The following is a 14,108-nucleotide window of genomic DNA, read 5'->3' on the forward strand; positions in this document are numbered from 1 at the left end:
CCCAGTATAGAAATGGTGTATAGTTCAGACTGTGACCAATATTTGAGAGGTGAAATGAGACCTGTTTCACCCGATTCAGTGTGTTAACGTTGTAAGGAAGGATGGTACTGATCTTTGCAAACATGCAGTTCATTTTTATTTTCTTCCTAAGCATGATGCTCCATTTTCTTTCCATCCAGACCTTCCAAATACCTGTAAATGTCTGTGCTAATAAATCATCTAAAACACCTGTAAGCGCCATCCTGAATTGAGGGTAAGCTTTTCTTAGCAGAGTATAGATATGTAAAAATGCTGAGTTTCTTGTGCCCACACTAGTTCTGAATCGGTAGTGAATGAGAAATGAGAAGTAGTAGGGTAAGGGAATACCATGAATGAAAAATAAACATTTAACCTTGTTTTTTCTTCCTTCTGAAACCAGCACCCAGAGCTGGCCATTAAATGTTTTTCACTATTTTAATCATAACTTCATCTATCATCCTCCGTGTCTGGCATTATCAAGTAACTTAAATTCTTTTCCTAGCTCTGTCACTTCTGTCATTCCTTTAAACTGTACCCCATTAAGTCACATGGGAGATTTTAACAAGACTTTTAGTATTGTGAGTGAGTATCCATGTATATCTGATGTGTTGCCCTATCATCGGAAGAACCATATTAAGTAAACTGTTAGCTTCAAAAAGCCAGGTCCCAGAGAACTGCTGTAACTTGTCACACCTGGGAGCGTGTTCCCTGTGCAGAGCCCCTTGACCTGAGCAATCTCTTCAGACGTACAGCAAGCACCTGCCTAGGCCGTGCTTCTGCCTGCGCCCAGGGATGGGCAGCATGTCGGTCAGCATTAAGATCACAGTCTCCGGTTCCTCTCTGGGACAAAACTGCCACAAGGCAAGGTGATTCAGTAGCCTGCATCCTCCCTGCCACATTGCCCTTGGGGGACTCTAGCATGATGCCTGCTACCTTGTTTCATGATTTCACAAGCTCTGCAAAAGCCATTTAAGACAATTTTGGGGAAACGTGTGGCTCCTCCTTTTTTGTTGCTGAGGTCCACGAAGACCAAAGTAATACGTGATTTATAGGGTCTAGGGAGCTTAGTAGATGATTTTATTTTTTTTTTAACAGAAACTTCCATGATGGTTCCACAGCAAAACTAGACTGCTAACAGCTTTAAAAAAATTACTCTGGCTTAAGGTAGACTTGTGTATTATAGCTGTTACAGCAACATCTATGGCTGTAGTCTGTGGATGAACTATTTGCCTCAATGGTAGATAATAATTTAAAAGGTGGTTTCTATTTCAGCAACAAACGTGTTGCTGTAAGTGTATGTGGCAAGAAGTTTATCTCAAATCCATGGTTGCAGTAGCTTTTTTTGAGATAGGATGCTCAGTAGTGCTCCATTTTGCACAGATACCTAGATAACATGGTGGGAGGGGGAGAGTGGAAATGAGAATGACTTCTTAGCAACCTGCGTATGTGTGCATATACAGCTGTTCCTGAGGTACACAAGCTGCTCCTGCACCCAAGTCCTTAATCTGAAACGTGCATACAGTTTAAGCTCCTTGGTAAACTGCTAGTTGAGTTACTGTGTCACTCTGGAAGTGACCTGTAAAACGTGCAATGGTCCTGTCAGTCTTTCTTACGCCCTGGATACTGGCTCCTGCATTCATGCAGTGAAGAGGCTTGAGAAGTCATGATGGCATCAAGCTGGAATATTCATTCACTGGTATGTGACACTACTCACGAAGCACATAAATGTCAAGCTTATATTTAATAGCTTCATACTGACAAATAAAACACTTGTCACTGGAGGAACTTTGTATAGCACCAAGTGCCTATGCGCCTGCATTTCAGGTTTTGGTGTAGGAATTGAGTTGACAGAGTGTTTTCAAGATGCTAGTGTACATGTCTCATTGTTCTACACTGAGATCAGCTATTGGAATGAGCTCAGGAACTTGACTCCTTACGCTGACTGGAAAGCTTCATCCTCTGAGCTGGCCTCCCGCCTCAGATGGATAGGGTGATTACCTGTTCAGGGTCTACATATAAAGTAAGTTGGAATCAGCATTACAGTTATGCCTCTTCATTTTGAAAAACTATTTGAATCCACTAATATAAGATGAAGATCTGTTAATAAATGATTTAACTGTTTTTCAGTGGTGGGGAAAATGATGATGACTCTGACCAGAACTGGAAACCACCAGAAAAGGACCTGATCCAGAAGTTAATAGCACAGATTGAATATTACTTCTCAGATGAAAACCTTGAGAAAGATGCCTTCCTTCTAAAGCATGTGAGAAGAAATAAGATGGGCTATGTCAGTGTTAAACTCCTCACTTCTTTCAAGAAGGTAAACTAACTTTTTAAGACTTGAAGTGCCTTGTATAAGCCTGATGAATATAAAAACATTAGGAGAGATGAAATGAGAATAATTTATAGAGGCGTTTTTACAGTCGTCTTCTTTATCTGCCTCTCTCAGGGGTTGATTCAGTTTTGATGTGATGGTTATGTTTGTTCTCATCCAGAACTTTAATTGCTGGTCATTCATGATTGCCCAGGGAAATCATAGGCTTTTAAGCAACTCTGCTTTTAAATTATCATTCTGGGAGAGAGTGGAGCATAGTAAATGGGACATTGGATAAAATTCATTTCTAGATCACCTACTCATAAGTAGCTAAGTAATCCTGATAAAGTTATTTTCCTGTCTCTGGGAAGGGATGGTGAATCTGATCTTGCAAATGTATGAAGATCCAAAAATTGAATAGTAGAAAGTATCTGCTAACTGAAGTCACTTAAAGGTGAGGTGGGTTTTATTCTTTTGACATTGGGAACTCCTATGTAAATATGTTGTCACCGTTTAAGGCAGGGCCGGCTCTTAAAACAGGCGGCAGACGCTCTCTGTTAACCCCCTCCCTCCCCCCGGGAGGGGAAAGGATGGAGAAAAGGGAGAGAGACTTATGGGTTGGAAATTAAAACTACTTTAATAATACAATAGTGATGGAAAAAAAAGTATAAGGTATTAATACTAGTAGTACTAATAGTGGAAATAAGGGAAAGTATACAAAACCGACACCGAGTGTCCCGATGAGAGTGGGGGGATTGCAGGCTGCAGCCCCCAGAGGCTCGGCCGCTGCCGCAGCAGGGTGGACACCCGGACGTCCCAGACCGGACTGCGCAGCCGACAGAAACCAAACTCAGGAATGCATGGGTCGGGGTCAGAGGAAGGAGAGCGAGCAGGGTCCCACAGGGATGCCGGCCATGAGAGAAGAGAGCGAGACCCTCGTGATCCCTTAGCTTTATACTGAGGATGACGTGGATGGGATGGAATACCTCGTTGGTCAGTTTTTGGTCACCTGTCCCGTCTGCACTCTTCCGCAGGTGCGACCCTGTCACGACTTTTTACTCGCTCAACAAAGGGGGGCCAGCAGTGTCTCATGGGGATAAGTATAAACATGGGCCATTCTGCATACCAATCCTACTGATACTTCAGTAGCAACTATAAACATCGAGCGTTACCAGGCCTGAAACGCAGTGTCTGAAAACATGTAGCTGTGCTGTCAGAAAGTGCAGTTACTTAGAAGGGATTTGATTGAAAGAAAAACGCCTGAAAGGAGAAAATAGCCCTGTTTTAGCCAAACCAGGACATATGTATATGTAACTGATTTCTAAAATTATATTAGATACACTTCGTCAAGATTCTAAATCGAACAGTTTTGCAGAGCTATTCAGTCTAGAAGTTAAGGCACTCCCAGTTTCTTCAGACCACTTCAAACACTCTACAGATAACAGATAAACTCTTAAATCACTCCTTGGAAATGGAGAAGTTTGGGTGCTTTTTAAACTGAGATTTTTGAGGGAGGAAAAATTAGTTCAATAAAATGAAGTCCTAAACTTGGCAAAACTACTTGTTTGGCAAATTTATCAAAATAAAACCCACAGAACGTTCATGTTCAGACCTAGATGTGGAATGACCACACATCACACACATTAAGATAAAGTAATGATTTTCCAATTGTGACTTAGTGTCAGTTCCTATTCTGAGTAGATTCAACAGGACGTGACCTTTACAAGAGCTCATTGATGCCCATTATAGCAGGAAAGTGTTTACTTTTTCACTCAAGTCTGCTACATGAAACTTAAATCCAGGTTTCTGTTTGTAGACTAGAGCCTGCCTCTGCGGTAAACTTTCTGTAATTAGTCTGAGCGTGTTTGATCAGTTGTGCTGCTTAACCTGTGTCTGTCTTCAAGGTGAAACACCTTACCCGTGACTGGAGAACCACAGCCTATGCACTGAAGTACTCGCATACTCTCGAACTCAATGATGATAACAAAAAGGTTAGAAGAAATACTCCAGTTCCAGTGTTTCCAAGTGAAAACCTCCCTACCAGGATGTTACTGGTGTATGATATCCACATGATTTCTGAGCTGCAGGCTCTTAACAAACAAGAAAATGGATGCATGCAAGAAAGGATAATGGAGCATCTCCTCAAAGCCTTTGTAACTTTTGGTGTAATTTCATCAGTTCGTATTCTCAAGCCCGGTAGGGATCTACCACCTGATATCAGGAGGGTCAGCAACCGGTACACGCAACTGGGAACTCAGGAATGTGCAATTATAGAATTTGAAGAAGTAGATGCGGCCGTACGTGCACATGACTTCATGTGTGCTGAAAAGAAAGAGACTGGCATGAAAGTTGTCCTAATAGGCATGAAACCTCCAAAGAAAAAAGTTCCCAAAGACAAGAACAGTGATGAAGATACCAGCAAGAGTCTTAAGAAGGCTAGATCCCTTAATAAGAGAGTTGAGGAACTTCAGTTTGTTGGAGATGAATCTTCAGCAAATAGCTCTTCTGATGCAGAGAGTAATCCTACATCACCATTGTCAGGACGCAGAAGTACTGCAACAAATGCTATGAGTAATTTGAGCCCTGTCATTCACCCAACCAACCATTTGAGTCCTAATGTGTCACCCAGATCAAGTCCTTGGAACAGTCCATCTTCACTAAGAAAAGTAATCAGAAAGTCTCCGCTGGCTGAAGACTGCAAGCTTAGCCCTGACATTCCACACAAATGTACAGATGATTCCTCAGATAGCAGTATCACTCCTTCTGGTAGTCCCTGGGTACAGAGAAGAAAAGCTCAAACCATAACACAAGAGAAGAGTCCCATCAGTAGTCCCATGTTGGTTCGGAAAATACAAAATGCAGATGGTCTACCTGTAGGCGTGCTGCGGCTGCCTAAAGGTCCTGATGGCACTAAAGGATTCCACAATGGATGTGAAAGAAGGAACGCTACGAAGAATGAATAAATTATTCTTTAAAAGCAATCTCATAAGTCAGTCAACTGCTTCTGTTTAAGCCTGGTGAAAAATGGTCACTTCAGTGACTGACTTAAGTCAGTATTTAACTTTGTATTCCTATAGAGACTTTATCATTTGTATATTTGTATAGTCACTTTGCAGAATCACAGAATAGTTGAGGTTGGAGGGCATCTCTGGAGATTGTCCAGTCCACCTCCTTTGCTCAAGCAGGGTCCGCTACAGAACGTCACTTAGGGTTTTGAATATCTGCAAGGACAGAGACTGCTCAACCTGTCTGGGCAATGTGTTCCCATGGTCAACCATCCACACAGTAAAAAAGTGTTTCCTTATGTTCAGGTTGAATTTCCTGTGTTTCAGTTTGTGCCCCTTTTCCTGTTACTGGGTATCACTGAGAAGCCTAGCTCCATCTTCTTTACTCCTTCCCATCAGATACTTAAAAACACTGAGGAGATCTGCCCCCTGAGCCTTCTCTTCTCCAATCTAAACAGCCCCAGCTCTCCAGGCCTCTCATACGAGAGGTGTGCCAGTCCCTTAATTATCTCATGCGCTTGTCTAATGCAATGCCCTCAGCTGCCTTTTTTTTTTAATGTATAATTTGAAATGCCTAAATATTGAAACAGGCATAAGTCATTCATGTAACTACACTATTTGCAAAGCTACGATACTGAAGAGCAGCAAATAAAAACTTACAGTTTAGCAGTTATATTATGATAAGCTGTGGTATGTTACCAGCCTAATAAGGAATAGAGGTTTTGAAGACTTTTTGTGTTTATCTCAAAAGGAACTCTCCGAAACTTACAGTAGTGAACAGTTGCTCTCTGCTTGCATACATCTCCAAAGACAATACTGTTTAGTAGGACCAAAGTGTGTATTTTCATGTGATGGGAATAAAGACTCTGAGCATTGGAGATTGTTCTGTAAGTGTTATCTCATATAATCAGATGGAAATAAATGAAGGTATTAACTCTGTCTAGATCTATTTTGTTTACTTTAAGTTGAACTGCACCTGAATAGATACTTAAACCTCATCTTACACCATAGGAAATTCTAGAAATAGTTACTCAAAGTTTCCACTGCATTCAGGGGAAAAAACCAAAAAGGTCCTCTGCCCCATTACTGGTGGTTACTTCAGTAGTGATGCTTCACTCCACCTGTATGTCATAGTCATTTTTTATACAATATTATAAACTAAACAGTGGTTGTATCACCGTTAACTCTGAATTTAACAATCAGGCTCAGCAAGAAGCGCTGAAATCAAAATGAACTATATTCCTACCTGAAGCCAAAGAAGGAACCTCTGCAGTTTTACTTTTCATTGCAAAACTTTTCCACATCCTTTCCAACCTTCATTTCCACTTCTGCAGTGTAAATAACTGCAGTAACACATAGTTAGAAAGAAACCAATATAGAGAAATCCCCCCGTTCTGTGTATTGTTCTTTAGCCACCCAAATCTATTCCTGGTCCTTTTGCTTCACACAAATGGAATCCTCCAAGTTACCTCCCTTACCAGCTAAGACACTATAAATGCTGTTAAACGCAAAGTGGTGGATTTTTTTTTTTTTTTAATTCAGCAGTGCATCTGCAAGTATCTAAGTGACAGGGTAAGCCCAGAGTCTTTAGAAGGGTGATTCCATGACCCTAGAGTACATATAACAGCTCTGTTTCACTATGTATCCAGAACACTTGTTTCATCAATAATCAAGGAAGTTTTAATTATAAAACTGCAGCATCCATGTGTCATCATGTGCCAGACTGTTTGGGGGCAATACTACAACTGATGCAAGGCAGTATTTTGGAGACACACAGAAGTCAATTAAATGGAAATATTGAGAACTACATGTAGTAGTCCATAACGTTAAAAATCTTTAAGACGCTCTATGCTTGCAGGAAAAAAAGGAAGTTGAAAATAGCAGCATTTACCAGGGCTATGCTCTCGGAATGAACACGTCTACATGTCACGTTCAGCACGTAAACCTTAAAAATCAAACTTACCTCTGTGTAACACTAACAGTTTGAAAGTAAAAAGTCTCGTTGGACACTAGTTATGAGTCATTTTGCTTTAGAAAGTTTTACACTTGACAGATAAAATGAACACCGAGTGTGACCCTTTAGTATATAAACAGGGAGTTGACAGTTTTTCTTCACTAATAAACCAAATACTGTGTAATTGAGGAGTTATTAGAAGGCCATAACCTATAAAAAAAAAATCTAAAAACTTATTTTACAAGAGAATGCCATCTCACTTCAGTGTAGGCCCACTTATCCTGAGACTAAGATATATGTAACTATAACCTTCGAGAAAGCTGCTCAATCCGTCTTTAGAGAGCTTTTCAGTAAGAAAGGAAAAAGAATACATTTACCATAGTAATTATTTTTGTAGAAAGAAACTACGGATGAACTTGATCAAAGAGCAAGTGATAATGCAACTTGATCAAACAGAAAAGATAATGTGATCACTGCAACTATCTGGAAAGTAATTTAAAGTACTGTTTATAAATAAAAAGTCAGCATGAGGTCCTATTGTGAGTTCAGATAAGAATACATAAAACCACAGTTCTGCTTTACATAATTTTCCCCCATTTCCAAAAGGCATGCTTTCTGCTTGGAAAACATTCTGTGAAAACCTCAGGTGGCCAGACAGACATAGCAACTTGCTATCCTCCCCCCTGACCTTTCGGGGTTTTTTCCCCTTTGTTTCTTATTGTCACTTTGGAGCCAGAACAACTACTTAATGCTGATTGTAGTAAAAAAAAGACCAGAACAGAAGTCATGAAGAGCTTTTGTATCATTGTATTTATATTCAGTATTTCTTGTAGCAGCCAGAATGTTTGCTTGTTTAATTAATCAATGTAAAAATACTCTAGGTGTGGAACACCACCTCACTGTATACTTCCTATGCTAGCTAGCAGTACCTAGTATTAGATACCGCTGCATGTGTATGTTCATATATATTTTGGGATCTCACTATCAAAATATACATGCCCATGCCTAGAGACAGGCAGAGTGAACCCTGGCACTGCCTGGACCAAGGAGCACGGCCTGCTGTCAGAACAGAAGTGGCGTCGCTGGCAGACAAGCAAGTCTGCCCTGGGGATGCGCACTCGCCAAATCCTGCAGGGGGTTATACCTGCTTCTCTGCTGTAGAGCTCGCACACACACACATGCACGCACACACACACAGGCGCCCTGGAAGTAGTGGTTTCAAAAACATGGAGGTTGAAGCTATTTTTATTGCTTTTTTACAAGAAACAAACAGCAATTCTAAAAAGCACTTTAAGAATTAGACCACTTCCCCCAGGTAGCTCACAGTTTGCCAAGGCAGTCAAGATTCTTAACTTTGTCTAAACACTACCAGTGCTGAGTGCATCAACAGGCACCACCACATACGCTTCACAATCCATAGCAGGCTCCAGTCATACATGTATGCCAATAGAAACAGATGCAATATTTAATTCCTTTGGGACAAACACTTCATTTTCCCCGAGTTTGTTTCTGTCTTCACATTCAATCAATTGCTTAAAACATCTGTTTAAAAACAATTCAAAAAGCAATATACACACCATACCTACAAACTGCTTGGCGTAATGTTGCCAACAGAGACATTTTAAACCCCAACAGCTGTGCCATTTTTTTGTTCTGACTTTCAAGTGTTTGTAGTATGATGAAATATTTCAACTAAGTATTTTTTTTAGATGTCATATCAACTAGACAGCAACGTGATAACACATCTGGAATTTTAGTCTCTGGCTGAAAGCCCTTCCCAACTACGAAGGAACATTTACTTCTGTCCCCACTAACAAACGATGCATTCCTGTCGTCTTCATCTTGCACAGGTAGTTTATGGGCTGGATTTGTAAACCTGAGGTCTGAAAAAAGCCAAGGACTTCAGTAAAATATGCTTATTAACTAAGCTAATACATCCAAGCTGTTTAGAACAACAGTTTGATTAATCAAACAGAGTTGGCTTCAGTTTACACCACTGTTCCCTTAGCTTTGATTTTACTACACTTGGAGCAAAGATATAGTTGATTGATTCATAAGAAAGATCCCACATCTGTGATCGAGTCAGATTAAATGTTTTTGCAACCAGCTCATATTCTTGCGATAGATCTGTTGCAAAGACGCCTTTATCATCAGTCTGGAGTTAAATTGAAAGAAAAAAAAAGTTTAAATTAGTTCCTCTACATCAAAAAGGGTTTTTTCCTACACATTACAAACCACTTTTATCTTGCTGTTTCACATTTTATTCCACGGTTCTTTCATCTGTTGATAATTATTTCCTACTTTATTTGCCCTATTTTCACTCAAAATTAATGAATTATTCAAACATACAAGAAAACTTAAAGTGATGGCACAATTTATCAAGAAAATAGGATTTCCTATTAAAATTGCTAGAAAGATGTCTCTCAAATGATGCATACATTCAAGCTATGTCAGTATGTGCAGGTCTCCTTATTCCTCTCTTCCCTTTCCTCAGATCTGGGAACTAGAGCATACTCTGTATTCCTACATCTTCAGGGAAGAAACTGTCTCACCCTCCGCACTTAGCGTCAGCTAGAACCATTTCTTGATACTGACAGAAGTGCTAGGCTAGCATCAAAAACTTATGATGGAAAGCCACCTAAAGATTATTCATCTCAAAGGAGCAAGTTAGGATTATTTAACGGTTAATGAGATTACCTATCTGCAACTCAGAGTCCTTGTGTCCCCACACAGAAGAATGCTAACTACATCCTGTTAAACTTAAGGCACTGTAGTATCTCCTTCTTCTACTACTCTTGTTTTTATAGGCCTTTATGGGTAAACTGCTTTCTTACGTTGACTTCGCTGGCTATCTAGACTTTGCAGAATTGAAAATCTCAGAAATAATCTCTAGTCATGAATTATTTGTCAGCTAATACAACAGAGTTCACCCTCAATAATAAAAATAATACAAGAGGAATACTAAAAATTCCCATTTGTGTTACAAGATTTCCTATAAGCAGATGATTCGCTGCAAGGTCAGACATTGTTAGTAAGTCAGCTCTGATCCATAAAGGAGATACACTTCTCCAATTTCACACTAGTTTAGCTCTTTGCCTAAATACATGGTTAAAATCAAAAAACTTACGCAAAGCACTGCAGGGTGGCCGATGTTGTACCAGTACCCAAAATGGTGTTTGTCACAGGAAGGCACTGTCTGAGTTTTGATGTTTGACGTCACGCAAAGTTCTAAGAGAAAAAAAGAAGAAACAAGGATATATATCAAAACAAAAGACATGTTTTTGACACATTAATTGACTTATTTCTGTTCCTGAATGAAAATTAAAATCAGCTATTGTTGTTTTCTTAATTTTCTATGCTTCAAATATTTGGTAATATCTTCTGAGGAAAGTTGGGTAATCAATTTCTTCTTAACTACTACCTGGGTATAACATTTAGTGACCTTGCAAAGCAGATACAGAAACACCACACAGCCTTGCATAGTAACTAAAAGTTATGATTTAGTTTTGTTTTCATCTGAGAATATCAATTGTTGTCTGCTGCCACAAATATGTCAAAACTACAAAAGCGTACCTTTACAGGCAATTCTCTCACACACACTGCCACGTTTTGCTAAGTCACCTCTGGTCAAAGACCAATCAGAGTTACTAGATCAGCAGTACGTGTGATATTCTGAATCTAGAGATCATCAAGTCATTTTCTTAACTTTTCTTCTTACCAATAGGTATATGATTCTGTCGAACAAGTGGCACTAGTTCTTCTGAACCTGCTGTTGCAGAGTTGAGAAATGTTCCATGTCCGATTCTGTCAGGAGGCAGGCCCAGGAGAACTTTAGTCTCCTCTTCTTGATTTGGAATCTAGAGAGGATATATTTTACATTCTGTCAAGGCAGCATAAACCAGCACATTAAGTAATTACAACGGACATGAAGTTCTATTTTCATAGCGTATCTTATCCAAAAGAAAGTGTTAGTGAGATTAAATATCTGCATTACTACCCTGTAAAGAGAGAAGTAGTGCATGAAAGTGACTCTCAACATAGAATTGCAAACTGAAGAAGCCATAATTCTAAACTGTTATGTAAAAACAGACAATCGCTATTTGCAGTTCTGAAGTGCTTTCAGTTGGAGGCCTCAAATCAGCTTTGTATGCTTCAGTTTCAAAACAACGTTGTCAAGAAGACCTTTAACGCCTGTTTTACGCAGGGACTAGAAAAAAAAAAAAAGGTGCATGAAGAACTTCAACTGCAAGAGACCGAAACCAAACACACACAACAATGAAGCAAAACCAAAAGACCCCTAAGATATTAAGAAATAAATTTTCAGAGAAGCATGCAGGAATATCCTGCAAAAGCCTCCTGAATCAAATAGAAACAAGTGTAAATAGACCTGTGACATCATATATCACGCTTAATTTCCTGAAGAAATAAAAGTATTTTCAGTATTTATCAGACTCATCAGCCACCACTTCAACAGATTGTATGGAGAAGCCCAACTCTTTCTACTAATACAAGCAGAGCTAACAGAACTACTCAGGAAAATGTGTGAAATTTATTACATGACTTCTGATAAAATACCAGGAAGAAAACAGTGGCTCTCTTGGAATATCACTAATTTTCAATTTCACACCTAACCCTCCAATAGATACAGTACAGTAAGAAATAACTTGACAGTTCTGATTCAGAACAGATTGTTGAAGATTTCTCCTTGTTTTCTTCTCAAAACACCCCAAACCATTACTACTTTGGCCTGAGAAGTTCAAAACACACAGAGGTTAATTTTAGTTTCACCAAGGTTTTTATAAAATGCGAATTACAGAGAAGGACCAAAATAAAGAAAACTTTTACCTCTGAAAGATGTAATGCCAGCTTTAGACCCGCTTTTTTTGCTTCTGAGAGTGGTTCCAAAAAATCTTGACCATGTCCTGCCTTGAAGACGGAAACACATCATCATTCTATGGCCTGTTTTACAAAACTCCTCCTAGTACAGTAATTAAGAAGCCTAGCAATATCAAAACAATTAAAATATAGTTACATTAAATTATTTTTCTTTTCCCATTACTTCAGTTTTGAATGCAGCAAGTCACGTAATGTTCTGCTATACCTGCACAATTTAGACAAATTGGTCAAACGTCAGTAGTTCAGATGATGCCCAACACTGACGAGCCAATTGTCTTGATTTTGATATCCTTTCTACAACTACTGCCTAAAGCTATTTCATTTCCACTTGACAGCTATCCTCAAACATTTTTACTTTCTTAATACACAGTAAGCATTTGGTGCATCTAAACAAAATTTAAACTAGCATCAACTTGTATTATTTAACTTGCCTCAACCCAGTCAATCTGACTGGGACAATTTAGTAACAGACGCTTCTCAGATAAACACTACTTTTCAGTGGTTCTTTTTTCAGTGTCATCTATTAATCTATTGATTCTCTGTTAAAGTATCTGTCCCTTAGAGCAACAGGGATTAACCCAGTATCAAGATTATGAGCAATCCATTCAAACTAGCAACAAACATTGGACAAAAACGTGTAAGAACAAAGTATGACTAGAACCGGTTGCTGTTACACAACATTATATAGTTATCTTCAAGAAGAGACCAAAATAAAACAAAAACTTACAGTGGGATCACCACTGAGGTCAAGTCCTACTACAACCCCATCAGCAGAAAGAAGGAACTCTTCAGCAAGTTTAACAGTCTGCTTAGCAACTGCTGGGCCACCTCGTCTATTTATTGCAATTAACAATCTAGGACAGAAATGTACATATTAAGTTAAACACAAGCTGTAGTATCAGGAGACCAACAAATCCGATACCAACAAAAATGGCATTTCACATCATTCATGGTTGAGTATAAAGAGTATTTGTACAGGAAACTGTTGAAGGAATGAAGGTACCAAAGCACAGAGGGACACAAATTAGATAAATAGGTTAGCCTGTGAAATGCAGCAGCCACGGTGAGATGGAGGGCAGGGAACAATACACTGCTCATGTGCTGCCTGCACTATCAGGCTAGCAACCTCTCTGAGGTGCACACACGAAGAACAACAATTCTTCAGCTTCCACAAATAAATCTAACAAGGGTTGCTATTGAGTGTATAAAACAGGCAAGCAGACTGCCTCCAAGCAGCCACTGACACCTTCTGAAATCTTTCTGCTCGTTAGGACTCCCTCTCCTTTACAGCAGGTTGCCTGTACGGCTAATCAAACAAAATCTTTGCAACAAATCTAGGCTGTGAAAAAGGAGCCTTTAATGCAATTTCCATCAAAAGCATTGCTTTTCCTGACAATGTTGCAGAGAATGCACAGTCTTAGAGCTGAAAAGCTTTACGCAGTTTCATTCTCCATCACTAAAAAGGAAGATAAAAATTCAGGGTTCTGTATGAATTACCTGTTTCCATTCCACGTAATCTAAGGTAAGCACAATTTTCTTTCCTACACTGATGGTTTGTAAGCCTCTCTGCAAACCATGACCGAGCATCAGACTACACAAAACCTCAAAACAGAAGTACTCCATGGGCTTTATTTACCTTACATCTATATCCAAGCCTTCTTCTTTACACTGCTTTATACCCTCAAGTACAGTTTCAACATACATCCTTTTGGTCATACCTACAAACACATGTATACATTTGGAAGAAACATATTTGAATTAATTTTATTGTGTTGCAGACCGAGTTCTAGCCTTACAAGTTTCATTTTGCACCTTTGACATTAGTCCATAGTCTTCTTGTCTATATAGTTCTATTTCTGTTTATAAATATAGCTTTATTTTGAAGCTATATTTATTTTTTTATATATATATATATATATAT

At 39.1% G+C, this 14,108-nt stretch overlaps 2 protein-coding genes across 2 annotated transcripts; one reads left to right on the forward strand and one right to left on the reverse strand.

The window, feature by feature from the left end:
- Positions 1–819: 819 nt before the first annotated feature.
- LARP6 (La ribonucleoprotein domain family, member 6) lies at positions 820–5,295 on the forward strand. Its single transcript, XM_009705044.1, has 3 exons — positions 820–884; positions 2,146–2,338; positions 4,237–5,295. Exons 1-3 carry the CDS (start codon positions 820–822, stop codon positions 5,293–5,295), a joined length of 1,317 nt encoding a protein of 438 aa, XP_009703346.1.
- A 3,914-nt stretch (positions 5,296–9,209) lies between these two features.
- ADAL (adenosine deaminase-like) lies at positions 9,210–13,903 on the reverse strand. The gene is made up of 6 exons (XM_009705043.1): positions 13,824–13,903; positions 12,915–13,041; positions 12,137–12,217; positions 11,010–11,148; positions 10,419–10,519; positions 9,210–9,446 (listed from the first exon to the last, which is right to left on the reverse strand). Exons 1-6 carry the CDS (start codon positions 13,901–13,903, stop codon positions 9,255–9,257), a joined length of 720 nt encoding a protein of 239 aa, XP_009703345.1. The 3' UTR covers positions 9,210–9,254.
- Between the last annotated feature and the right edge of the window lie 205 nt (positions 13,904–14,108).

Source organism: Cariama cristata, unplaced genomic scaffold, assembly GCF_000690535.1.
Source record: "Cariama cristata isolate BGI_N322 unplaced genomic scaffold, ASM69053v1 scaffold43297, whole genome shotgun sequence".
Taxonomy (NCBI): Eukaryota; Metazoa; Chordata; class Aves; order Cariamiformes; family Cariamidae; genus Cariama; species Cariama cristata.